General features: G+C 35.5%; 1 protein-coding gene and 1 pseudogene across 2 annotated transcripts; one reads left to right on the top strand and one right to left on the bottom strand.

Annotated features, from left to right (window-relative positions):
- Nucleotides 1-3,290: 3,290 nt before the first annotated feature.
- LOC137727810 (polyphenol oxidase, chloroplastic) lies at nt 3,291-5,566 on the bottom strand. Its single transcript, XM_068466640.2, has one exon. The coding sequence runs from the start codon at nt 5,263-5,265 to the stop codon at nt 3,484-3,486; it is 1,782 nt and encodes a 593-aa protein (XP_068322741.2). The 5' UTR covers nt 5,266-5,566; the 3' UTR covers nt 3,291-3,483.
- Nucleotides 5,567-16,200: 10,634 nt separating this feature from the next.
- On the top strand, nt 16,201-19,849 carry LOC137729917 (uncharacterized; annotated as a pseudogene). Its single transcript, XR_015952460.1, has 4 exons — nt 16,201-16,260; nt 16,491-16,525; nt 17,317-17,597; nt 17,942-19,849. The product of XR_015952460.1 is annotated as an uncharacterized LOC137729917 (transcript).
- The last annotated feature ends 7,827 nt before the right edge of the window (nt 19,850-27,676 follow it).

The raw sequence follows: 27,676 nt of genomic DNA, 5'->3' as shown, positions 1-27,676 counted from the left end.
TTAAGCTCTTCAGAAGTTTCAATTAGGTTCGTATCATCAACATATACTGCCACTATAGCAAATCCAAAATTGGATTTCTTAATGAACACACAAGGGCAAATGACATTGTTGATATATCCTTCTTTGATCAAATATTCACTGAGACAATTATACCACATTCGTCCAGATTGTTTCAGCTCATACAATGATCGTTTTAATTTGATTGAGAGCATCCTTCTGGGAGCTTCATGTATATGTTAGTAACTAATTCTTTATATAGATACACAATGATGACATCCATAAGTCGCATGTCAGGCTTTTTCTAAAACCACTAAACTTATTAAGTAACGAAACGTAATTGGATCCATTACGAGAGAATATGTCTCCTCATAATCAATTCCAGGTCTTTGTGAAAAACCTTATGCAACGAGTCGTGCTTTGTATCTTGCTATCTCGTTTTTCTCATTGCGTTTTCTTGCTGCGGGCGCACAGGTAAGTGCCATGTGAGTATGGTTTATGCTTATGTTCAGTAGTGATTTGAGATGCATAGAGAGCTCATAACCTGCACCCCCGGTGTTAGTGCTCCCGCTCAGAGTTGGGCACAGTCCTTCACGTGATGTTCACCTCCCGCACCACACGCTCATCTTAGATCCAAGTTAGGTGCACAGTCCTAACGTACAGACCACTTTAGATGGTTCTGACTCGTAGGTGACCCGCGATTATTTGCCCAGCCTTCACGTCATCGTAGCACTTGAGCGTACTTATTATACACACAGTTCTGTCGTACAGACCACCCTAGGTGGTTCAGACTCGTGTGCAGGTATAGTTAGTGAGTTGGAGATTTGAGCTCTAGATTCAGCCGTACAGGTCACGTTAGGTGACTCCGGCTGACAGATTACATGGCATTGATTTGACATTTCCTGAGCACTTGCATTCTATTTAGAGACCTTTGACATTGCATATTTCCGAGCATGATTTATATATATGTATATATCCTATTTTTCTGAGAAGTATACAGGTTTTACGGCGAGGGATTAGAACTTTGTTTATGAAATGGTTTTTGAAAAACTTTGTTTTTACCCACTCACACTTTCTATTTTGCGCCTATCCAGGTTCTAGTTGGCTAGCACTTTTGGTGGCTCCCCAGAGGACTTCCCCGGTATATCTGACAGATTATCACCAGTGTAGGACCACCTTTGGGTGTGTTTTTGTAGTGTTGTTTCTCCCGGACTGCATTAGGTCTTCGTGCTCTGAGCTTTGTTTTCACACTTACGCTTACACATGTATGTTCTTACGTTGTGTATAACTGGTTTTTATTTATTCATACTTTTATTATTATTTTATTAGCTTCCGCACTGTGCACATGGTTACGTCACTTCCACGTGACGGCCAGCATGCCCTGGTCTCGGTCGGGGTATGTCACTTCCTGTTCTTGGAGCAGTGCCCTCATTTTGCTTTCGAGGGCACATATTTCATTTCGTTTGTCAAATTTTATATTAGTGTGTGATATGGAACTTGAGTAAATCCCAACAATCTAATTACATGTTGCCGCGTGGATTAATCATTAGAAAACAAAAACAAAAGATCATCATCTTCAGCCCAAAAATGATAAGCACTTGAAATTTCAGGTTCGAGATTTTCATGATTAATGAGAATGGCGATTATACTGCACCATTCTCATCTAAACAAGCATAGGATGAGCGATTATTCCGCACCACTTGAACAACAGAAAAAATTTAAATATGCAGGGTAGGGTAGACGATTATACCGCACCACCTAAAATTTACAATAAAATTAAATCTACAGTTCAAGATGGGCGATTGTACCGCACCATCTTTGATCACAGTGAAAATTAATGCAATTCAAGATGGGCGATTATACCGCACCATCTTTGATTACAGTAAAATTAACATAAATAAATTTAGAACGAGAAGCAGGCATGGTGCTAGCAGTTCATCGCGACGGTGCATCACGCAGATGAAGCAGAAGAAGAAGAAAAACAGGAAAAACCTTAAAGGAAGTTTTTTTTTTTCTTTCGGTGAAGGGAGATGTGAACTATTTAAGGTTAGAGAGTTGTGCTGATAACGTGTTCTAAATAGACAAAAGTTAGAGAGAGAACCTTTCTAAGGACAGGAGTGAAGCAGGTGCAAAATATCACACTATAACTTTAGTAGCTATAACACAAAAAGGATGGCAGATAAAGAGAGAGAGGGATACTGATATTATTTCTCTTGCTTTCTTTCGCAGTGAATTTGATAACAGACGAAGTGCTCTATTTATAGAGTGACTCTCGTAACTACAACCATTAAAAATATAATGATGATATTTTGAAAGTATCAAACATTATTCCTAAGTCTTACTCTTTTTGAGTGGGCATTCATTCATCCATCAATCCATTGGTCATTTTGATGGTAAGCTGTACTGCATTATGATGCATGTTTAAAGTGTCCAAACTATACTTTAAAGGGGTAATATTGATATTGCACAAACTCTAGAGACTCAATTTGTGTATGTACGACAGTGTTGTACCATCAATCTGGCTGCAACTCACAAAATAAATATTTCTGACGTATTTCTTTATTTTTTGGCCCATTACGACACTAATATGTCTTCTTTAGGTCAATTACACATAAGCCGACCATTTTGCAAAAAGAAGGGAGTCGTTGAGAACTCGATCGAGAGACGAACCGCTCAAGCCTGTCCAAAAGCATGTAAGTGCTTTATTTGTGTTGAATACACTATTTAACATTACAGGAAATGTTGTCTTTCATTTTCTTTTTCCTTTGAGAATTAAAGCTTACATCAACGAACAGATACGATATTATATAAGAGATGTTTGGGTAATTTATACTTCAGTTTGGACAATTGGTTGAGAAGATTGGGGACCAATTTGCCACAAATTGTTGTTTGAAGGGCACTTTAGTTTCCATCATTTCACTTCGGAAGTCGTTCCTCTAGTTAGGTGAAGCACGCAAGGACCTTAAATCGTTCTGGTTAAATCCCTTTTATAGTATTTGGTGTATAGGATGATATTTTCTTCAATAAGCATGAGGAAATTAGGTGAGCTTTAGTAATCAAATATAAACTTTTAGGTGTGAAGTTCAAAATCATCCTATATGTTATGAATATGTTTATTATAACAGTGAATAGAAAATATAACGTGCCACTGTTAGAATAAAAAATAAAATACTTTAGAACTAAATAGATAAACATCACATAACAATGTTATGATGATACCGTCAAAGAGTAAATGTTACTAGCTAACTATTAATGGTTAATGCATAGGGGGGAAAAAATTAAGCAAGGCGAAATTAACGAACAAAATGATTTCTGATTCATATTTCATGGTGATGAAAATGCCACATCATCATCATGTTTATTTTGTCCACGAACATTGATTATTCAAAAGCAACAAAACCACCAAATTGAAGAACTACAACACATGATCGATCCAAGCATGATGATGATCATACGATTCTTGATGCCTCGGTTGACATAACTTAACTAAGAAGCAAACTCAATCTTGATACCACCAATGTTGACAGCGCCGTACTTGGGCACCAAAGTCACCACCACGCTGTCATCGTCCTCCGCCTCAATTTCCTCCAACAAATCTGTCAACCCTAACCTCAAAATAGTGTTTATCTTCTTCTTGTGCTTGTGCCTGTGCGGCACACTTACAAAGCTTCCGGCAAACTCCGTCTTGTCAGGCCCACTCGGCAAGTCATCGACGTCATTCACAAACACATCAAACTTCACAGCCACGTCCCTGTCAAACTCGATTCCCTCAATCACCAATATCTCCTCCTCATCCTCCTTGGCCTTCTTGCTCCTCTTCTTCTGCTTCGGCCTCTTCACCACCGTGCTTATCTTCGACCCCAGACTTATCGGGAACTCAGTGCCTGCCACCACCTTGCTGGACGATGCAACAGCTGCGTGAGCAACTCCCAGCTTCTTCGCTATTTTGCCCAATGCAACTTTGGCCCTTCGTCGAGTTGGCTTCGAGCTGAGCCAAGGAATGTCCACATCTTGGTATACATACCCAAGATTTTTGGTCTCCAAACAGTCCCTGACCTTGACTCGGACTAACTCTGCGTTCTCGTTGTAAAACAAGAATCCGGAATCCAACCAGTCCTTGTCAGCAAGATCAGTTCTCTTACCTCCAAGAGTTTTCCAAATACTCCACATTCGATCGACATTCGAATGGTGTGCATAAAATACGGGGTCCCTACCAGCGGAGTAAAAGTTCCCCATGTCCTCAAAGTTGGGCTGGGTGTTGTCACCGGTCCATAAATGAACCGGCCCGTGTGGGGTCCCCTCGATGGAGCCGCCACCAGGGTCAGGGTCGTCCCCTGCCCTGTACGGGTTCCCAAAGAACAACTGAGCATTCTTGGAATTGGACACCATTTGCCTGTACATGATTTTGAGATTGGCGTTGATTGTGGTTTCCGTTGACACATTGTCCTCGGTCCCGTTGTAATCGAGATCGATCAGAGTCGGCGGCTGATGTTTGGCAGATCGGAACTTATCGTAGAGAGGGGACTTTGGATCAGCATAAATCGCGGGCAGTGGCATGCCGGCTGGCGAGTCCCAGTTCCAGAACGGCATAGCGAATGTCGGGTCGTTAATGAGTTTGCCTAGGATCTTCTCGAAAAAGTACAAGTAGTAACGGTGGAACGGGAAGAAGAGCCATGAGTTGTGGACTTGGAGCTCGAGTTCTGGGAACCCGGCTTGGTCGTACGCGCCGTCGCAATAAGCGCAATGCACGGCTGCCTGTTGCTTGAAGCTACGTGGATCGTCGTCGGGTAGGGCTTTCATGAGCTCCATCGCTTTGTAGAATTTGTCCCTGTAGGCTTTGTCAACGGCGTGAGCCGGTGGCCTGATGCGTAGTTTGGCGGGGGCAGGCAGCTTAAAGTCAATGATTTTTGTGGCGGGCGGCGGGCAGCAGTTGGTGACCTCTGCACCCTGTGGCAAGTCTGCAGAACCACATTTAGATACGTCTGGTGGGGCTATAGGCTTGGCAAAGGCGAACGGGTCTGTGCCCATACCCGCCACGCCGTATAGACCTCCAAGACCAAGAAGCACATTTCTCCTGTCTAGTTTGGACTGTGCTTGATCATTTTGGTCATTGTTTGTGGCTTTGCATGAGACCTTACGTGCGAAGGAACGCTTGGGCTTTGTGAGTAGGGAAACTTGGGAGTTGTTTTGAGAGAAGGGGGAGAAAGGTTTTGTGGCGGGGTTGGGAACGGTGGGGGTGGTGACTACCGGAGGTGAGAGAGACGCCATGGCTTAGCTCTCTGGCTTTGTTGGGTACATTGACAAAGATCAATGAGGCTGCTTTTATAAAGGATTTAGGTGGATCCTCTCCGGATTCACACATCATGAGCCTGCTAAGGCGATCCGGACCATTAAATTTTGATCAAACGGTTACAAATAAAAAAAAAATTAAAAATTATAATAATTATAACCGTTGGATTAAATTTCAACGTCACGGATGCTCAGCAGGCTCATGACGTGTAAATCCGGTTCCGGATTTTATGACCAATAACCATGCAGATACCCCGTAGTTGACGAAATAGAAAAAGAAAAAAAGGACCCCCAATCACTTGCCCCACGTGGGGTGTTAAGAGAAAAGGGAATCGCAGAGAATCTTCCCTCCCTGGTAAATATTTTAATCTTCTTTTCTAGGTGTTTAACTTTAAGAACGAAGGAGAAAATATTTGATTAACACACAATTGTAATATAATAGGATAGAATTTTTCATACAATATATAATGGTACTATCTCAACGTAGATATCAACGAATGCACTATAAAATGGTACTATCTTGAATACAATATATTTTAGGTTACATCAAGTAGGTAGCACTCTTCAAATTTACTAACTAGTTATTATTTATAGATAGTGTTTTGCTACGGTAGTAGAAAACAATCATGTTTATATACTCACCGATCATTTTTTTCTTTAACAACTAACAACTTAATTCATTAACGAAATCATTAATGAAGTTACTATTTGAGTCCTACAGTATATATCATCTTGTTATTGCTTAGCAAAGGGTTAAGACAAGTCTACAACGGGAGACTTTGATTATCTTGCAAAGTGGATTGCGTAATCCCTTTGTTCTTCATGGTATCTTTGTCAACCCAGCGTTTTCTTAGTTTAGTGTTTGGTTGCCTCTTTACGCAAAAGCTAGATATGCGAAGCGATCTAGCTAGTAACGTGAGTAGATTTTTTTATTTTTTATTTTTTTTTGGAAACAGAGTAGAATTTTCTTTGGGCTAACGGAAACGCGTCTAATTTGTATGCGCTATTTATCCTAAATCAAATTTGGTTTTGCGATATGGAGGTGACATTTTGGATATGCGACAGATCTCGGTCACGGTGAAAATAATTGTTGTTATTAATATTTATTTTAAAATTGTACGTTGTGGATTTCTGTAAATTTTTAAATGTGTTAGTGGTGGAGAGGTTAAGTCTACCAAATCCACCAGGCAATTGGCCAATAAGAAATAACTAACATGCCTTCTAAAAGGAAAATTATTGTTTAATTGATTTCATGAATTGTCATAATAGCAATAGCTCTAGTTGATTTACGTACACAGCGCACATGGTCACCTCTACAACGTTTGACTTTCTAGAAGAAAATGGTTGTTTAAAATCTCATCGTTGATCAGCTATTTTATACGACATTTTGACAATAATTTAATATATAAGTTGCTTAAAAGGGAATCGGATAAAATGTATGACTACTAATATTATGTCAATCGTTGTTGTTTAATTTTCTTTTATGGTGCTTAAATACTTTACGTAACCCTTTTGATATTGAGCTACAGTCTAGGCTAAAAAAAAAAAAAAAAAAATTGATGTTGGAGTTGGTGGATAGAAGACTATGATGACGATGAAGACAAAAGATAATGAAGTGTCAAGGCACTTAATTAAATAAAGGACATCAAATTGAGATTAGTTTATGGGTTACATTAATTTAATCAAGAGTTGGTAGATAGGAGGTTATGATGATGATGAAGACAAAAGATAATGAAGTGTCAAGGCACTTAATTAAATAAAGGACATCAAATTGAGATTAGTTTATGGGTTACATTAATTTAATCATTTCGAACACATGGGCAGAAGATTTGAATCCGAAGAGGATAACCTTGTTTAAGAGAAATTTTATGACGTGTGGAACGGCATTGAGCAAGCTCTTGCGGACTTTATGCTTTTGGGTTCTGTCCCCCAAATGTTTTCAAATATTAACATGTGCCAAATTATTCAAGTATTATTCATCGAACTCGTTTGTATAAAAAAATTATCCTCAAGAAATTAAAAAATTCGAATATAAATGTCATAGATCTGAAAGTAGATAAGTTTATGTATACAGAGCTTTATAGATCATGCACCCACTTGTCACAACCACTTCTTTTATAAGTAGCAGGATGAAGAGACTCGTGGCACTTTATTAAATAACGAGGTGTATAAGTAGTGGATTGGTCCTGATGCATGAAATTTATTAAATTAATTTGTTAAGAGTATGAATTTCACATAAAATAAATAAATTTGTACGTGTTTATAAGCAAATGAATTGTTATTGGAATTTTAAAATTTTCATTTTACACTTTAAATTTTATATATTTAGAAAGAAAAATACACTTGTAAGAAGTGTAAAATAAAATTTTGAAAATGTCAATAACAAGTCACCAACCCCATGCGGTGGGCAACTCTGCAACAAGGATGACAGCTTGAAGCTCTACATATAAGTATGATGTCCAAACTCTGAGAATAACCGCTAAGAAAATAACCCGTAAAATCACATAAGACCCCATCATAAACTGCGAAACCCGAATTACTCTTAGCATGAGCACCTATATTCCCTTTAACACAATTATACAAAGGAGGATGCTGAAGAATGAGACCAATAGGAGGAGCATTACATAACTTAGTTAGAATCTCGAGTGAGACTAAGGCCTGGTTTGGTACTAAGATGATTTTGAAAAAAGCTGGTATCAAAAAAAGTTAGGAGCTGTTTTTGTGTTTGGTAAACATTCAGCTTTAGCTTTTTTTTCACAGTTTTAGGTAAAAAAAACCAAAAACAAGAAGCTGCAAATCCCAGCTTTGAAAAATCGATTTTTTTTCACATCTGTTTTACATAAAAGTTTACTAAACACTATAATCTTCTATCTAATTGGTTAGAGTTGTAATATTACTTGTAATAATCCATTTACTATAGGTTAGAGTTGTAATATTACTTGTAAAAAAAAAAAATATATATATATATATATATATCTCCCTCTATCTAATAGACAAATATTCGTAGTTTGACAGTAGATCTGGTCAAAAGAAAAGAGCAACATCAGGGTGGCTGGATTTACACGCATAATCGTCTGTCGTTCTCTTAGAAACCAGATTTTCAGCTTTGGAATAATAAAATTGGATTTAGCCACGAATTGTCCTGGTGGGATGAATCCGACATGATCTCTGTGGTTATTTTCCCCAGTCAAACTTCAACGTGCTTATTAATTGGTATTGGTCCAAAAACCCAAAAGCTAATTAATTAGGAAACGGGCCAGAAAGTTAAGCTTGTTGGAACTTGGAATTCGCTTCTTAACGTTTGAAATTAAACTTTTATTTATTTGTTCATTGGTTATTATTTACTTGGTAGGGAAAGTCCAAATAAGACAGAGAAAAATTGGGTATCGTCGTATCGTCTGTTCTTCCATGAAAGTGTGTTACATCGCATGTTCATATGAGGAATAATGATATATATTTTTTTTTTTGTTACGAAGATAATTTTTATTACATTAAAAATTAGTATAAGGCTCAAAAGAACCAGATAAACAACTATAGAAAAAGTAAAAGAGTCAAGCAAAATGACACCGGTAACACAAAAAATAATGGGAGTTCCAAAGGTTGCAAAAAACCAACAATAAAAATTCTACTCTCCAGCATAATTAATTAGAGGATAATAATTGCGTTTCCTACACGAGGGAATATACAAACTGACGATGTGAGTAACTAACATATTTATGATGAAATCGTTCATTTTTTTTTATACATTTTAATGATTGAAGGATCTCTAATTTGAATAACATTTTTATAGGAAGATATCCGCATGAAGTTTTAAAAATTAAACCATTTTAAATATAAAATTTATATGATAAAGATACATGATTAGAGAATGGTAAAATATGTGCATTCTCTCATAAAGGGAACACAAGTATTATTATTAATTATATATATCACCCCCATTAGTCTTTGTCTCGTAAAAGAATACTATTTGTAGAGGAGAAAACATTGCCTGTTGATGTGAAGTCGAACAGACGTTGCAAAGATGAGTTGAGCTGAAGCCTAATTCCTTAATTAAAATGTTGTAAACTCCCTTTGTGTTCATGATTCGAAACTCTTTTTTTTTTTTTTAATTGTTGTAATAATTTTGAATTTTCTCACTCTTTTTAATAATAATAATTTTATTTAAAGAAAATTTTGCCGTAAAAGAGCTCAATTTGCTAGAACTGATAAGCAACTGATCAAATTGATTAAAAATATAAAAGAAAAAACAAAGACTACTAATTAAAACCTACTGGGTTGCTTAACAATACTAAAAAAAAAAGACACAACTTGTTGGAAATAAAATACAGAGAAAAGAGAATAAGAGGGACAGGAGAGATTAGGATGAGAAAATTAGTCTTCCATTATCATTAGCCATTTTACATAAGGCAACAAATACATGAGTTATTTTCCAAAGGTACCCCAAGATCGTTTCTACATTATTATGGTGTTTATGATGGTTTACTACCATACAATGTATAAAGATATCCACATTTTGTTCCACGACACTCCCCCTGGATGTTCGTGTCTCGATGATAAGTTATGTTCATAGTTAATGATAGTTGCCTTGTTAAAATCTTGCTTGAAAAATTCAATGGAACAAAACCAAAGCAAAGGAGAAAAACTGAACACAGTTTAGAAAACATTGATAATGTAACATCCCACATCGCTCAAGGGAGTGGATCCTGGAAGCGTTATATGTATATTCTCATCTCTACCTATCACAAAGCCTTTTGGAAACTCACTGGCTTCGGGTTCCATCGGAACTCCGAAGTTAAGCGAGTTATCCACTGGGAAATTTTCGTGTGAGTTTCCAAAAACAAAACTGTGAGGGTGTGGTAGGGGCTCAAAACAGACAATATCATGTTACTGTGGAGTAGGGCCCAGGTTGTCGTGGGGGTCCGGGCCGGGATGTGACATATAAGGTGTTTATTTTAAATGCATTTAAGTATTAAATACATGATTGACCTATTCATAATTAACATAAATATTGCTGATATATTGTCAATATTATAACTTTTTATTGATTTTATACAAAATCATCATTTTTATTTTAAGTTTCCAACCAATTATATCATTACATCTGGAGATACAGGACTGTGTTTCCTAAGCATTGATTAGAGCTTCTGTCTATGGTAGTTGTTATTGATGTTAGCTTTTAATTTGGTTCTACATGATTGACCTATTTATAATTAACATAAAAATTGCTGATGTATTGTCAATATTGTAACTTTTTATTAATTTTATATGAAGTCACCATTTTTCTTTTAAATTTACAACCAATTATATCATTACACCAAGAGATATATAACTGTTTCCAAAGCATTGATAAGAGCTTCTGTCTCTGGTAGTTGTTATTGACGTTAGTTTTTAATTTGGTTCTACCAATCATTCCAGGATACAGTGCTAAAGGTACTTGATACTTTGTACCGTGATCGAGATTAAGCAAGGTTCTTCGTACTGGAACTCAATAGCAGCCCACAAGCCACAAGGCCTCCGTTTCGGATTTCAGTTGCGTTCTTGCAAACCCTAAATTTTACCGACACTTTTCGAGTGAAACCCAAAGAAAAAGAGTAAGTAATTTGTAGTTTTTATTCGATTTTTGTGAGTTTGTTAGTTATTTGTATTTCAGCTAAATGAATGTAATTATTACTGTGATTTGTGGAGAAAGCATGTTATTTGATTATGTGCTTGTGTTATTCTTGATGTTTCCAGATTTAAAAAATAATAATAATAAAATAAAATTTAAGTATAAATAAAAAAACAAAACCGAACCAAACCTAAAGAGAATCGAAAAAACCAAATCACAAAAAATCGAGAGAAAAACTGAACTGAATTGAACATTAACTTGTGACCAATTAACCAACTAACAAAATCACTTGTTACAAATAACATCTTGTTGTTGCATCAAAATATATAAATGTCGACTAATGTGACTAACATTGATTAAACTTGGTAAAATGAAATGGTTGATCATTTGAAAAATGAAATTATTCAGGAATAACTATTGAATGGTAAGATTACGTATTGAATTCCTCGTAGCAGACACGTAATAAAAAAGTGTGCGTAATTGTTTCAGAAGAAATGAAACAAAAAATACGGTAAAGCTATGACAGTTATTGTCTAATGCTAGATGCAAAGGTACATAATAGATCGATATGACTATCAAGAGTTGTCCTGTAATGAAATCGGTTGTTGCTAATACTTTCTTCTCGGTTCCTTCTTTTACTTCTTCCATAACCCGAGCTCAGAGAAGGAACAAATAAGAGGGCCCTATGGAGAATGTGTTCAAAAATTCAAAAAGAGTCTGACCATAACAAACAAATTGATTATCTTCATGCATAAGGATAGTAAATTACATAGTATAAAAGATTTTTCATCACAAACCTCCATTTTTTCTTTTCTATTCCGATTTCTAAATAATTATATGTTGATTTTTTAATTTTTCATATTAATGTTTGATTTTCAGTTTTCTTAGTTTTGACAAAAAACTAAAGTGCTTGAAACTGAACCACTTATCATAAATACTTGATGAAAAAAATGAGGCATAGAGTCAAGTAATCTAGAACCTCTCTTTTGTTTATGAAGAAGAAAAATGTGGGAGAATGATTATTTCCCCTCCTAATCTATTATCTATCTCTCCTTCCATCTCCTCTTATTTAAACTGTTGCGATTACGCCACGCCTACATCTTGTTTTTGATTTTTTATATAAAGAATAAGACAAAAAAAAAGTATGAGTGGAGGGGGATGGAAGGGGATAGTAATAGGAAGAGATAGAATCATACTTCAAAAATATGGTATATAAATAGATATAGATAGATTGATTGACGGTATGTTTCACAGTGAATGGTCTCTTCGATCAGGTGATGAACATGCTGATAATTTAAAAGTTGTGGTCCTTTTTATGTTTAGGACTAGAATTCTCTCCCTTCCTCTTTTGATTCCCTTTCATTCTCTATTTATTCAATAGTTATTCCTGAATATTTAAGAATAAGAAGTAGGATTCTCTCCTCTCTTTTTTTCCCTCCCTTCAAACATAAAACTTGGTAAAATGAAATGTTTGAAGGAGATGAAAGTTTGCTATCCCGGGGACCTCGACAAGGAGCCCTTCCTGTTCTTGGAGCAGTGCCCTCATTTTGCTTTCGAGGGCACATATTTCATTTCGTTTGTCAAATTTTATATTAATGTGTGATATGGAACTTGAGTAGATCCCAACAATCTAATTATATGTTGTCGCGTGGATTAATAATTAAAAAACAAAAACAAAAGATCATCATCTTCATCTCCCCTAGGAGGAGCCAATGTGAGGGACCTACTCGTAACTCTCCTCTTTACCGATTCGCCAAATCCAAGGCGTAGAAAGTACTACCGTCACCAAAGCAAGGCCTCGGATCGCTGCAATATTGATGTGTATCTACAAAAGCTCGATGTAATGGTTTAGAAACAACATTAATTAATTTTTAATTGAGTGGTCGTTGAATAAAATGTGACTATTTCAGATATTATTTATGATAAAAATACTAAAAATAATGAGAAGGTTAGTCTGAATATGTAAATTGACCAATAGTTTTGATACAAATTGATGGACAACAAAAGTTTGGATACAATTGGAGTGATTACTTCAATATTACTGCAAACCTAAAAAGAAGAAAAAACAAAGTCGACAAAGAGCACCTCCAGCGGAAGGCAAATTGCCCTTGCAATTGGAACCCCTGCCTTTGGACCGAATTTTGGTGCTCCAGCGGTGGAAAAAATGGCGAATGGGAGAAACGCAGGATCTCTATGGGCTGATAAACGGAGTGGTACATTACATATTATTATACAAATGATGCGATATATGTGCTAAAAAGTTAATAACTTAAAAAATAAAATTTTCCACCACTTATTTTAAAATACGTGGTGTACCATTTGTGTTCTCGTTAGACCTAGCATTCGTGTCGTGTTTCTTGTTTTCATTTCATACCCGATAACTTAACGGGTCGTGTCGTGTAATATCTATTAAAGTAATACTAGCCTTCGTCGCGCAAATGCTGTTTGCGTGATGTTTTTGTGCGTCACGCAAGATTTTGGCGCCAAACCAAAAATGTTTTACCGCTTTTTTCCTAACTTTGCGCAACGAAGGCTGGCATAAAATAGCTTTGAGTGACGAATGCACACTTTCGTTGCGCAAAGTCAATGATTTTGTGGTATAACATAATATTTGTGGTATCCACTTGTGTAAATATTTTAAATTGATGATCAAATTAGTTCATTGTATTCATATAGGATCAAGGAGTGTAGTTGTAAAAAAACATCAAAACCGAAGTTAAAACTATCGTTAAATCGTGATTTTTCATTTATAACTGTCGAAAAGTTTTGTCTCGTTACTTGATTTCTGAATGTTTGTTTTTTGCGATTTTTTGCATATGCGATCTTAAAGCATATACAAACAAGTTTTTGACGGTTCGATCGTTGAAACTAATTTTGTAGAATGCGTATCCCATCAAAACAATAAATTCACTAACACTTGAAGTTTATTTATACTTGCATTAAGTATAACATAAAGATTTTGTGGTATCCACCAGTGTAAATATTTTAAATTAAAAATCGAATTCATTCATTGTGTTCATATAGGGTCAAGGAGTGTAGCTATAAAAAAAATAATCAAAATCGGACTTAAAACTACCGTTAAATCTTGATTTTTTGTTTATAACCGTCGAAAAGTTTTGTCACGTTACTTGATCTCTGAATGTTTGTTTTTTGGGATTTTTGGCGTATGCGATCTCGAAATATATACAAAAAAGTTCGACGGTTGGATAATTGAAATTAATTTCGTACAATGCGTTTCCCATCAAGTTCAATGGTATATATATATTTACTAAGTAGATTTTAATTTATTTATTTTGTATTCATAAGTAAAAGGGGGAAAAAAACATTGCGCGACGTAGGTCTTCTTCGCGCAAAGCTGTTTTGCGCGACGCAAGTTTACCTACGTCGTGCAAAGTTTTTTTTTTTTTTTTTTTGCCTTTTTGATTTTCTTTTGGGGTTCTTGCATTGCCTTTTTCTTTTGTGGTATCCACTAGCGTAAATATTTTAAATTGACGATCGAACTAGTTCATTGTATTCATATTGAATCAAGGAGTGTAGCTGTAAAAAAACATCAAAATTAGAGTTAAAACTACCGTTAAATCATGATTTTTCGTTTATAACTGTCGAAAATGTTTGTCCCGTTACTTGATATCTGAATGTTTGTTTTTTGCTATTTTTGACGTATGCGATCTCGAAGCATATACAAACAAGTTTGACGGTTGGATTGTTGAAACTAGTTTCGTACAATGCGTTTCCCATCAAACGATAGATTCACTAAACGATAAATTATTTATATTTTCATTAAGTATAACATAAGATTTTGTGGTATCCACTTGTATAAATATTTTAAATTAACGATCGAATTAGTTCATTGTATTTATATAGGATCTAGGAGTGTAGCTGTAAAAAATATCAAAATCGGAGTTAAAACTACTGTTAAATCGTGCTTTTTCGTTTATAACCGTCAAAAAGTTTTGTCCCGTTACTTGATTTGTTTTTTGTGATTTTTGGCGTATAAGATCTCGAAGTATATACAAACAAGTTTGACGGTTAGATCGTTGAAACTAGTTTCGTAGAATGCATATCCCATCAAAACAATAGATTCACTAACACTTGGAGTTTATTTATACTTTTAATTAAGTATAACATAAGATTTTGTGGTATCCACTTGTGTAAATATTTTAAATTGACAATTAAATTAGTTCATTATATTTATATAGGATCGAAGAGTATAGCTGTAAAAAATCATCAAAACCGGAGTTAAAACTATTGTTAAATAGTGATTTTTCGTTTATAACCGTCGAAAAGTTAAGTCTTGTTACTTGATTTCTGAATGTTTGTTTGTTACGATTTTTGGCGTATGCGATCTTGAAGCATATACAAACAAGTTCGACGGTTCGATCATTGAAACTAGTTTCGTAGAATGCGTATCCCATCAAAACAATAGATTCACGAATACTTGGAGTTTATTTATACTTTCATTAAGTATAACATAAGATTTTGCGGTATCCACTTATGTAAATATTTTAAATTGACAATCAAATTAGTTCATTGTATTCAAATAGGATCAAAGAGTGTAGCTGTAAAAAATAATCAAAATCGGAGTTAAAATAACTGTTAAATCTTGATTTTTGGTTTATAACCGTCGAAAAGTTTTGTCCCATGACTTTATCTCCAAATTTTTGTTTTTTGCGATTTTTGGCGTATGCGATCTCAAAGTATATACAAACAAGTTTAACGGTTCGATCGTTGAAACTAATTTCGTAGAATGCGTATCCCATCAAGTTAAATGGTATATATATATATATTATTTATTAAGTAGCTTTAAAATTAGGGAGTTTTAACGAAAAGGCCACAATATTGTTCACTTTAACGAAAAAACCATATTTTTACATTAAAAAGTCAATCCTGGTACTATTTACTTTACCCTTTATTTTGTCCTTATCGTTAAAACTCAAAGTTTTCAAGCCATTTTCATTAGTTTTTCTTTAAATTTATTTATTTTGTACATATAACACTTAAGAAATTGAATGGTATGAATATTTATTAAATGACTTCAAATTTATTATTATAGTTCGAATTAGATTTTTGTTAGAAAAATATATTATTGTGAGTTTTACATAAAAAAAATTGAATTTGAAAAGAATAAAATCACAATTTCAGTGATTTTTTTTTTTAAATACGACTTGCACGATGCCACGATGAGTCGGTGCGCAAACTAACTTTGCAGTTGCACGACGTCTGAATGTACACCAATGTTTTAAAATTTTTGGCGGTTTAATTGTAAAAAATACGCGCTTTCCTCGAATTTCCCAAATTTGGACAAAATGGAGGTGCAAGCCGTGCAATTGGAAAACAGTCGGTCTCACTTCCCTCTCTCTCACTCGGTCTCTCTCTTTCTCTCTGTCACAAAATTGCAGAGGCCGAACGAAACCCTAAATACCAGGTAAGTCGTCCTCTCCTTCCACCTCCCCAAGCTCTCTCGCACGGCCTCTCACCAGTCACTGCTCACCAAGTCGCCAATCACCATCGTTTTCCCCTTCCAGTCGCGTCCTCCACCACCAAACTGTCATTCGCGTCGTCCTCCATCGGTTTTCTTTCTCTCACCATCGTCTAGCTGCTAAGTGCTTACTTCGCCACTCCAATCTTAAGGTAAGACGATGTGTTGATTTTTTTTTTTTTTGAATTTTATAAATTAGGGTTTTGGATTTTGAATTTACAGTTAGGGTTTTGCTTGATACATAATGTGATTCTGTAATCAATTATTCAAATTCTGTAATCAAGCTTTAATGCCTTAATTTGAAGATTTTTGTATTGTAATTAGGTTCAATTTGGAAAATTAAATTAGAAATTGGGGGTTTTAGTGTTAAATCGAATTTTAGGGTGGTGGGTTGGTGTGCTATAGTTTTAAATCGAATTTTACGGTGGTGAGCGGACTGTGTCTTATCATTGGATTGCATTGTAAGTGGAGGATAACAAATTTTTGGACTTTGGGATTCCTTATATTTTCTCCGATACTGTAAATACTGGAGACTGTGAATCTGTGATAGTACTGAATTCCTTCAACCAGATGATAACTTTGTGATTCCATTATCTTCTGTTATGAATTTAAGTTTTCATGCATGCAAACTTCAATTCCGGAGTTGGCGGCCTCACACCAATTCCAAAACAAATCCATACATAGATCAGATACTGCGATTTTGGAATATTCTGCATCGTAGAATTAGATGGTGTTGCCTACATGGTGATACTTAAAATGAATTTAATTTGTTAGTGTGCACGACTACTTATAATGTCCTTCTCTTTATCACTTGATTATCTCAACCTTAGGTAATTAGTAATCAATGACGAGAAAGTTATTGTTTCTTTTAGATATAGCTCCTTGGCTTGATTATTATATTTGTCCAATTTTAATTTTGGAATTTTTTTTCAAGGAAAGATAGGTTTTGGCCAACTGGTTTCCGTTGCTATAGCCTGCCTATATTTTTACTGTGTGTTGATTACCACGTGATTTCCATTCAAAATCAAGCTACCCAGAAAGATGTGTTCCAGTTGTTTGCTGAGAAGGTGAGAGACAATAAGGATTTAGTGTCTAGGTGGGCTGTTCTACAGGAGACACGTGTGGAATATTTCAGAGAAGGAATTCAGTACAATTAGCTTGCTGCCCTTGCAGTTGCAGGCTCTGCCCTTTAGTTTTTTCGTTTCATCTTGGGAACCACTTAAGGTGACTAAATCTGGCTTTTCTGTTTTAGTATATCTGCATTGCCTATGTACTCCTACTTTTTATGATCATACTACGCTTTTTATGTTTACTTTGGATTTGTGTACTGTTTACAAGTGGTGATATTATCATACCCTTTTGTACTTTTTACTTTAGATTGCAATGTTTTGATTTTATATTTATAAAACATTGAAAACTATGGAGGAAATGGGAGAACTTACTCGAAAGTGTTTTGAAATGTCCCTTTAGTAGGTTTACTATCTTTTCTTTCTGTATGCTTTCTTCTCTTCATGTGTTTTCTAACCACCACACACCACATCTGCTAAATGGTTTATTGTTATTTGCAGGACCAAGTATTTTCTGAGAATGATGCCTTCTCTGCATGGACTTTTGTAAAACGAAGGCCTCTCTGGCAAACACTTCTTTCATTTGTCTGGCCGGTGGTTACATTGGCAATATGCTTGTTTCCTGTATATCCGCATTGGTGCAAGCTACTAATACTCTACTCATGTCTCGGGGTCCTGCTACTTTTTTTTTTCTCTACTAGTTTGAAAGTTCTGAACTTCTGGTCATTTGTTTTTAGTTTAAAATATCATTAGGAACTTACATTCTCTTAAGTCTTATTGGTTTACAGTGATGTGGATATTAGAGTATAAATTATGTTCATACCACCCCTATTCAAAATGGTCACTATTTTATTACACTTACTGCTGTGTTGGATATAGCGACAATTTTGCACATTAGTGATGTGGTGGACAGCAATGTGCCTTGCAATTGACATATCGGATTTCAGGGTATCAGAAGGTAGCTAAAGGGAAATCTAGTCTCTACGCACTTATTTTTACTCAGGTACTCAATTTCTCTCCCTCTCTCTGTCCCTATTCAATGTTGTCTCTGTAATTTCTTGAACCATTGGTTTTTTAAATAATCTTGTATTGAAATATCATTTCTCTAATTAAACGGGTGTAGTTATTTTCTGAACATCGTATTTAATTGGGTTAATGTGCATGAACTTTTCAAGCAATTTATTAGTGAATTTTGTAAATACTGTGAAGTTATGGATGTATTTTGTAAGGGGTGTTGATTTGGATGAAGGGGTAGGGCAATTTGTGAGTAAGTTTGCGGAGCTTGGAGATCCTGAGTATAATCCGCCTGTCCAAAAGGGCGAAACTCCTGTAAGTTTTTTACTTGAATCACTTGTATGAGGACTTAGCGTTATGAAATCTTTGTTTGTAGTGACATTTATTTGTTTTGCTTTGTGGGATTAAGACACAAAGTAGGGCTCGAATACACCAGTTAAGGCTTTGTAGAAGTTGAATGGTTGTGCAAGCTGTTCTAATTTCTGTTTTAGATATATTTCATATCATTTGATTTTGTTTCAAGTTTTAAATGTGTTTATGGGTTTGCATGATGCATGCATTATCTGTGTATCTTTCTTTAGCTACATGCTTGCTTGAGAGTTATTAGAGGATGAGTTTTGTCTCGTATTTGCAATGCGCCTATGTCGTAAGATACACTTTTAGGATTAATAATTGGATTAAGGTAGATTTCCAATGTATAAATCATGTACCAATTGCCAACTATGACGACCTCTTATCCTTTTGAACATTCTCTCTACCTTAGTTGGCTAGCTTTGAACTTGATGATATTGTAATGATGTCAATCAATTTAATCATTGAATTACTGCTTTTATTTCAAATGATAGCTGCAAGCCAATCTTATCTTCTATGTACTTAAGCTTTCAATTTGCTTTGAGAACTATTAAATGTAATGAACTCTGGTATTGCCTATGTTCCCTTAATCTGTATATTGTCTTTGTTTCATGTATCTTCTCTGCAACCTATTGGAGTCGAAGTAAGAAATGGCTCAATTATTATGTTTTATCACATGACAACTCATATTTAGAACAAAGAGGGTGTGGTTTTGGTGTAGTAAGATATGAGGAGTGATGAAGGAGCTACATAAACTGTAGCGAGCTGCATGAAGTACTGAGATACATGAAGGAGCTATATGGAGTGATGAAAAAGCTATGTGAAGGAGTGATGAAGTAGCTTCATACACTGTATGTACAAAAGGGAAGATGCTTTTATCTGCACGTCTTCGAAAGAATTCAAGTTTGTATTTTGGAGTTTGAGGATGTGTGTTAATATATTCAAACACATTTCTTGGGTTTGTAATGAATGTATTGGCTTTACTAAATTGATCTTATATGCGTTTGTTTTTATTAATGATAATGCAAAATATTCTTTAAACAATGCTTAGTGGAAATTTTACCAAAAAGCATATATTTCTTGCCTCAATTTTCATTGGTTTATTAATTATTGTTTATAATTTAATTACAATATTTATTAAAAATTAAATAAAAAAATATTTAAGCCAAAAAAAAAAAAAAAAAGGGCTTGTGTGATAAAGGTTCACTGGGTTAATTTTTGTGCGACGTTTTTTGACTTTGCCTGACGAATGAGCTGCGTTATGCAAAGTGTTTTTTGTACTAGTGCTAGTAAATTAAAATGAGAGCATCAATTAAAAAAGTATGATTTTTTTTTTTTACGCAAATAAGAACTTTGCTTCTTGAGCAGTAGCGTGTGCTCTGGGGACCAGTCTATTTATACAAATTACAATTGGTAATGTTAGGTAAACTAAATTTGCAAATCAAATGATGTGTTACTAATAAGAAATAAGCACATTAATCAACACTTAAATAATAATTCAATCATCAACAAACACATTATTTGGTGTAGAAATTTAGCTTGTCTAGCATTAACCAATTGCAATATGATGAGTAAATATTATGTTATATATTTTATCCTATTCTTTGTATTTTCTATATAGGACATTCGACTTCCTCTGGAACAAAACATAATCAAATGGACGAATTTTGGAGTGATTCAAGACGTTCGTGTGTCTCTTGCTGTCTTCGTGTCAAAATTTGGGATTTTTCTACCAAGCTTTTATTTTCTGGCAATCAAATAAAGAAGCAGTGTGCGTTGTTGAAAGGTGACGTTTATGGACTTAAAATTGAATTTTTAGAGCCCAAGATGACCTTAGATAGGTTCGTGTGTTACATCTCAGCCCGGGCCCCTACCACATCCCGGGCTAGACTCTGCCGTAGCACGATATTGTTCGCTTTGAGCCTCGACCACGCCTTCACAGTTTTGTTTCTGGGAACTCACGCGAACAAAACTTCCTAGTGGGTCACCTATCCTAGGAATGCTCTGGCCATTTTCTCGCTTAACTTCAAAGTTCCTACAAAACCTGAAGCCAGTGAGCTCCCAAAATGCCTCGTGCTAGGTAGAGATGAGAATATACATACAAAACTTACATGATCTACTCCCCTAGGCGATGTGGGATCTTACAATCCACCCATCTTAGGGGCTCGACGTCCTCGTAGACACACTTCTGGCCAGAGATTGGCTCTGATACCAAACGAACATACCCTGACCCGGAATGTCTACTAGGACTCCGAATCGAGCTGTGTTGGCCGACACCTGGAAGGTGACGAAGCCATAAAGTATAGTGATGTGGAAAATGGAATAAATTTAAACCTAAAAGTGCCTAAAGATACGAGTACGTTGTGAGCGGAAATGAAACCATTTCACACGCGATATCAGAGCATAAGTAAAGTACAATAGTGTGGGTAAGGATCATACCCTCAGAGGTAGCCACCTGTACTGAGATTCGCCAAGAATCCTCGTCGACACGAAATTTTTAGTAGCTAAAACCTGGAGGGGTGAAAAACAGAAAATGTGAGTAGGCAAAAACAAAGTTTTTTGAAACCATTTCTCTTTTCAAAAATAATAACCCCTCACCGTAAAACCCGTATAATTTCCCATAATAATACTAAATACGTAAATGGAAATCATGCACGAGAGTAGTGAAAAACCAAGTATATGCCATGTCAAGTATCTCAGCAATGAAATAAGTAAGCCAGGTGAAATAAATCAATGTAAAATGATATGCCAGCCGGAATCACCTAAGGTGACCTGTACGGCTGAACCTATAGTTCATCAGGTATGTTTGTACACTAGTCGGAACCACCTATTATGGTCTGTACAACAAGGCTGGGTGTAAATAAGTACGCTCAAATGCTACTATCAGGTGAAGGTTGTGCGAATAATTGAGGGTCACCTACGTGTCGGAACCACCTAATGTGGTATGTACCACAGGGTTGTGCACCAAACTTGGATCCAACGTGAGCGTGCAGTGCAGGATGTGATCATCATGTAAAGGATTGTGCCCTGGCCACGGGCTGGAGCACTAACACCGAGGTGCAGGATAATGAGCTCTAAATGCATCTATGTATAACCATAAACAATGCAACCACTATCATCCTACAGTACTCACCTGAAGCTTACCTGGTCTCCGCAATAGCATACAATATTATGCATACACATACTAATGCATATACTAAAATGAAATGCAAGTCTGACATGGCACTTAAAAATATACGCTTATTTAAAATAGTTTCTGGGAAAATGTAAAACATATATACATATATATAGAAAACCAAAAGCCCACTCATATGAAGTTCGCGCTACAACTCCCTAGCATAAACATCGAGGCGTCACGAACGATCGGCGCCTAATTGGAGTCCAAATGGTAGAAATGGCCTGAAAGACGGCTGTCTGCTGGAAAATAGGGAAATTCGCCAGAATTTCTGGGCTACCTTTCAACGTCCATAACTTTGTCAATACTTAACGATATCTAATCGTTCACTGCCTCGGTAAAAGGAACCTAATGGATTGTGCACCGAGTAAGGTAGAGATTGAAGAAACAACGGAGATGAGTAAGGATAATTAAATGGTTTAATTATTTATGGCTAGGATTATTAATATGTTAATTAATCCAACGAACATGTTCGTTATAGACCTCGGGTTAGTTTTGGGCCACAAGGCCCAATGTGATTTGTTTCAACAATAAAAATCATAGTTCTCGATGAGACAAAGAGATTGGTACCTTGGAAATGACTATCTCGCGGTGATTTTACTGGAAAATGACTCGAGAGTGGCAGAGGTCGCTGGAAACTGGGCAAACATTAAATCGTTATAACTTTCTCATTTCTTCACCAAAATAAATGATCCAAACATGAAAATTTATCTAATCAACGAGAATAATTGATTTATACCTATTTAGAGTTCAAAAGATGGCTGGAAATTTTTTGAAACTGAAGGGAAACCCACGACTCCAATGAAGGTTCTTGAAATGGCATCCGTGCACAATATTCTGAGAAACCAAATTTTGATTCAGGTTTCTAGGTTCGAAGGGAGTAAGAATATGGTGATTTTCCAGACGTTAATTCGTCAGGAAGGTGGATTGGTGCTTAAGTGTCACGAGAAGGGAGTTGAAGGCGAGAGAGATATATATGAGCTGAGAAGAGGGTCATAGGAGAAATAAGAAGAGGAAAAGAAGAATCCAGAAAAATGGGGACCAATCTGTGGGTCCCACGTGGCACGCAACCAATTTCACACGTTCAATTGTCAATTTACCTAAATGCCCTCGACATTTAAAGGTTCGTAGAATCTTCGTTATAACTCCAAATTATATTTTGTTTTGCCCACGCGTTCGTAGTAACGAGTACTACGAGAATACGTCAAGAAAACGAGTCTTACATGACACGACACGACAATCAACAAGAGTCAACACTTTGCCTCAAAGGGCATTTTCGTAAATTCATATTTAAAAATTATAAAAATCATAATTTTTAGGGACGGGTCGTTACATCCTGGCCTTCTGGAGAAGTGTTCAGAATAGTCCAAGCTTTAAATCCAACTATTTTGGGTCAGTTTTGGAGCTGATTTAGCTCCAAAACGTGGCTGTGCAGATTTTTGGGCGAATTTACCAAATTAATTTAGGATTATGTTTCCTATTTTATTTCAATTTATTAGGTTTCCTAATTTTATTCTAAGACATTTTGCTAGGAGGATTTTAATTAGAGTAGTACAAATAGGGCTTGTTAGCCATTCGGGTTTTTTACGCAACATTGGAGGAAAACGCACGCACTACTCTAGAGAGTTTTTGAAGTTTATTTTCTAGATGTTCTCTATCCTTTTTCTATTTCAATAAAATTTATATTTTTTTATGGTTGTTTGTAACTAGTTTCATTTGTTAGGGTGATGCCCTGAGCCTTAGCATGAATATGTAGTTTTTATTTAATTGTTTATGATATTATGCATGCATACTTTGAATTATTAATCACTGTGCTTTAAACTGTCTCTATATCTTAATGCTTAGCTACCATTAGAATGTTTAGATAAGTAATCGGAAGTAATTTAGTCAGAATGCCACCGGGGAATTTAGTATTGCTTCTTGTGATTGATAGTAGTAATTTCACCTAGGGTGAATGTCACGTCTTAAGGGTTGCATGGTTTTTCAAAGGGTTTTCACAAAGCTTATGAGTCATGCATATTTATATTTGATCTGAATGCCACAGACGGATTGCATGTTTGATATATGTTCTAACTTGAATGCCACAAGTAGAATATGCATAAGGAAAACCTAACCTTCAAAGTTGCATGGGTAATTCATAAGTAATTGGTAATCTACATAGATAGCGGAACCCTAGGTTTTTACAATTTGGTTTTCAAAACTCTTTTCTTTTGTTTTCTTTACTTTGCTAATTTCTTAAATCATTTTAATTAAATTCGTTTTTATTATTTTTAATTCAAAATCAACCATTTTCAATCTTTGTTTTCAAATAAGATTTGGTATTTACATAAATTATTCATTCAATTTCAGCGGAAAACGACTTTACTTGAGCCGTTTATACTACAACTACCTTGTTTTCTTACAAGTATTTTTAAGTATTTTTATCCCTATTTTTACATGTGGTAAAAATTTCATCACAATATATGGTCAAAAGTGATTTGTTTGAATAAAGATCACGTGCATGCAATCCTAATCCAATGGAAGTAGCTATTGATTTGTTGGAATAATGACCACATGTATGCAATCGTAATCCAATGGAAGTAGCTATTGATTTGTTGGAATAATGACCACACACATGCAATCGTAATCCAATGGAAGTAGCTATTCATTTGTTGAAAAAATGACCACATGCATGCAATCCTACTTAGTAGCACAGATGACAGGGGTGTGGATTGGAGAATTGTGGCCCTACCAGATTACTACCCAAATCTAACCTTGTCACAATTTCTTGCCCCTACTGTTTTACCATCTTCCTCTGGAACCAAACAGAGGAAGTTGGAGACGGTTAGTTCGAGCAATAGAGGACGGCGAGAGAGAAAATAGAGAGTGCTGCGGCGTTGGGAGAAATTAGGGTTGAAGTCCGGTTTTCCCTTTTCTGTTTCCCCAAGGCTTATCGAAGAAGAAAGCTACAATTGTTCGTGCTGCTATTCTCTTGGGAATTTCATTTTTTTGGTTGGATTGGGAATTTCCTTAAGAAGGAAAAAACAAACAAAACCCGAATTATTGTATCACTGAATTTATAGGTAAGAACAAACTTGAAGTTATTTTATTCAGATTGTTGTGGTATATTTATACTATTTGCACATAATTAAGAATTTAATAGTAAAGAAGAAAGCCAAGACGGGTCCGTCGAATATGTGAAATTTATTCTCAACACGTTCCTTCATGTGTGACAAATTTTCAAGCCTAACATGTGAACAACACAACGGGGTGACGTGCAGCGCGTGTGGATGTTTGACTTCACACGTGGGACAACCTGCTCTGATACCATGAAGAAAGTTAAGGTTTCACCATAAAATCAATTGACAATATGGAAAGTAACCCAACTTATTTATAAACTCATGTAAGGTCCCTCATCCCATCCATGCAAGATCCCTCCCCCTATAATGTGAGATTCATTCTCAACAGGGGACGACACACTCAATTAAAATAGGAAAAACAATATCATTCTAAAAATTTTCAAACAAAGCACCCAATACATGGGTATTGGATAGTTACTTGATCACTTTTTTTTTTATAGGGAATTGTTATTGGCATTCTAAAATTCTCATTCTACACTCCAAACTTTTTATATTTAGAAAGAAAAATACACTTGTGAGGAGTGTAAAATAAGATTTTTGAAGTGCCAATAACACTTCCCTTTTTATATTTTTCTTAATAACTAAATATTGAATCAGCTTTTTTTTTTTGGTAATTTCGATAAGAGTAATGCTATTCTTACCACAATTTTATATTACATTTTTTTACCATCTTAGATGGCAGATGAGTTAGACAAACTAAATCGTTTAATTTCAATTTTTTTTATTAATTAAAACACTTAAATAAGGAAAATTGCAGACTTCAAAATTTCCCTCTGGCGTCAGTAATATAATTGGGTATGAACTTGTTTGGATCTGATTTTACATTATCGGCCTGTGCAAACAAGGCTATTGAGTAAGCATAGCTTCACACTGTCAGATGAAAAGTGGAGATAATTCATTTTGTTATTGTTAGAGGATAATATTATGATGTTTTATCATAATTATCTTTTAATAATAGTTTATTATGAAAGATGAGATATGTATTTCCAACTGGAAACGGGGCAGCACAATTCAAGTTGATTTGGGTGTTTTGGTGTGTGTATATGTGGGTGGCATCAGGTGGTTCAAATTGATTATTATCCCTTTAAAATAAGGTGAAATCAAAAATGAATTTGAAGTTCAGGATGCATGTGACAATTTTGGTAAAAGATAATGAGAGCCTAGGAAAGTTAAGTTTTTGGTGATGATATGGTGATGTGATAAGCCTAGGGTTTGAAAGCTACTGGAGTTTAGATAAAAGCCTAGGTGGGCTAGATTTCTTATGAGATGTGATAAACCTAACTTTTTTTACGTTTGAGAAGTCAAAGGAAAAATCCCACGGAGCAAGTTAAAGGATATGCCTTGGTTTCTGATGTGGATCAAGTTCAGTTCCGTGAATTAGAGTTGTAGTTGGACTCTACAAAATTATATGGCCGTGCCCAGTAGAAGATATGAATGCTATAAATACAAAGGTAGTGGCAACGAGAAAAGGACTTCCAATTCAATACACAACTGCCCTGCGTAAACCTCTCAAACATCTTGAGATTTTTTATTTTTTTTTCCGCTAACACATATTCAGTTTGGATAAACAGCATTGTGAAGGCAACTAGTGAACACCTTCAATTTGGATAAACAATATTGTTGCCGTAGAATCAGCCGACCAAGGAGCACCTTCAGTTTGGATAAACAGCATTGGGTCGAGGCCGACTGGTTACCTATCTAAGTCTCGGTCGAGAAGGGTTTCAGAATCCTTATTGGCAGAGGTCATCTTATTAGCCTTCTCGGCAAAGTAAGGTGTTACAAATTACTACATTCGACACCCTAAGAGCCGAATTTGATATTGAACTTCGCAGAACTAGCAGCCTTGTCTTCAGGCTCGAGAACCTAAAGGCCGAGATTTGTTCCTTCCTCGATCGCAATTGCAAGATCAAGAAGTCAGCAACGCGCTCAACGTAAGATCAACAAATTTTACTCCTCAGCCGACGAGTTGGCACACCCCGCATTAACCGAAGGACATAGTCAGCTCATTAGTTACTCGGCCTGCGCGCCACATAGGCTTTATAATTTTTAGGGTCAACAGAACCCTAATCCGATAAACAAATTTGATTTTGACTCTTAATTTGCATGAAAGCTGATAGGCGTTACTTAATGAAATAATCATATGAAATCCTTCTTTTAAACCACACAAAAAAAAAAAAAATGAAAAGACAAAAAAAATCACGAGATGAACAAACATGGAGTACCAAAGAAGATTGGAGACATAAATACTTGAAGGGGAATAAGGATTAGGGCTACAAGGCATGAGTCTGGAGATAGAAATCTATGGTGATTGTGGTATACAAGTAAATTCTATAAAGATTGACCATAATCATGGAAATCAACAGAAATCAATAAAAAAAATTGGTGTGAAAAAGAAAGAGGAAGGAAGAAGGAGACTCATTCTATACCATAATCATCATTTAATTAATAATCTTTTTATTAATTCTTGATTAATATTTTGAAATTAAATGCTAATTAATTTAGATGATATGACTGTCCAAATCAAATGTCATCTAAAATGATATATAATTGTGATACAAAAACATGATAAGAATAACA

Source organism: Pyrus communis, chromosome 10 (assembly GCF_041283825.1).
Source record: "Pyrus communis isolate YQ-2024b chromosome 10, ASM4128382v1, whole genome shotgun sequence".
NCBI lineage: Eukaryota > Viridiplantae > Streptophyta > Magnoliopsida > Rosales > Rosaceae > Pyrus > Pyrus communis.
This window is presented reverse-complemented; position numbering and strand designations above follow the sequence as displayed.

What these genes read in the sequence shown, in the direction of transcription:
- LOC137727810 (XM_068466640.2), bottom strand. Translation starts at nt 5,265, where the DNA reads ATGGCGTCTCTCTCACCTCCGGTAGTCACCACCCCCACCGTTCCCAAC.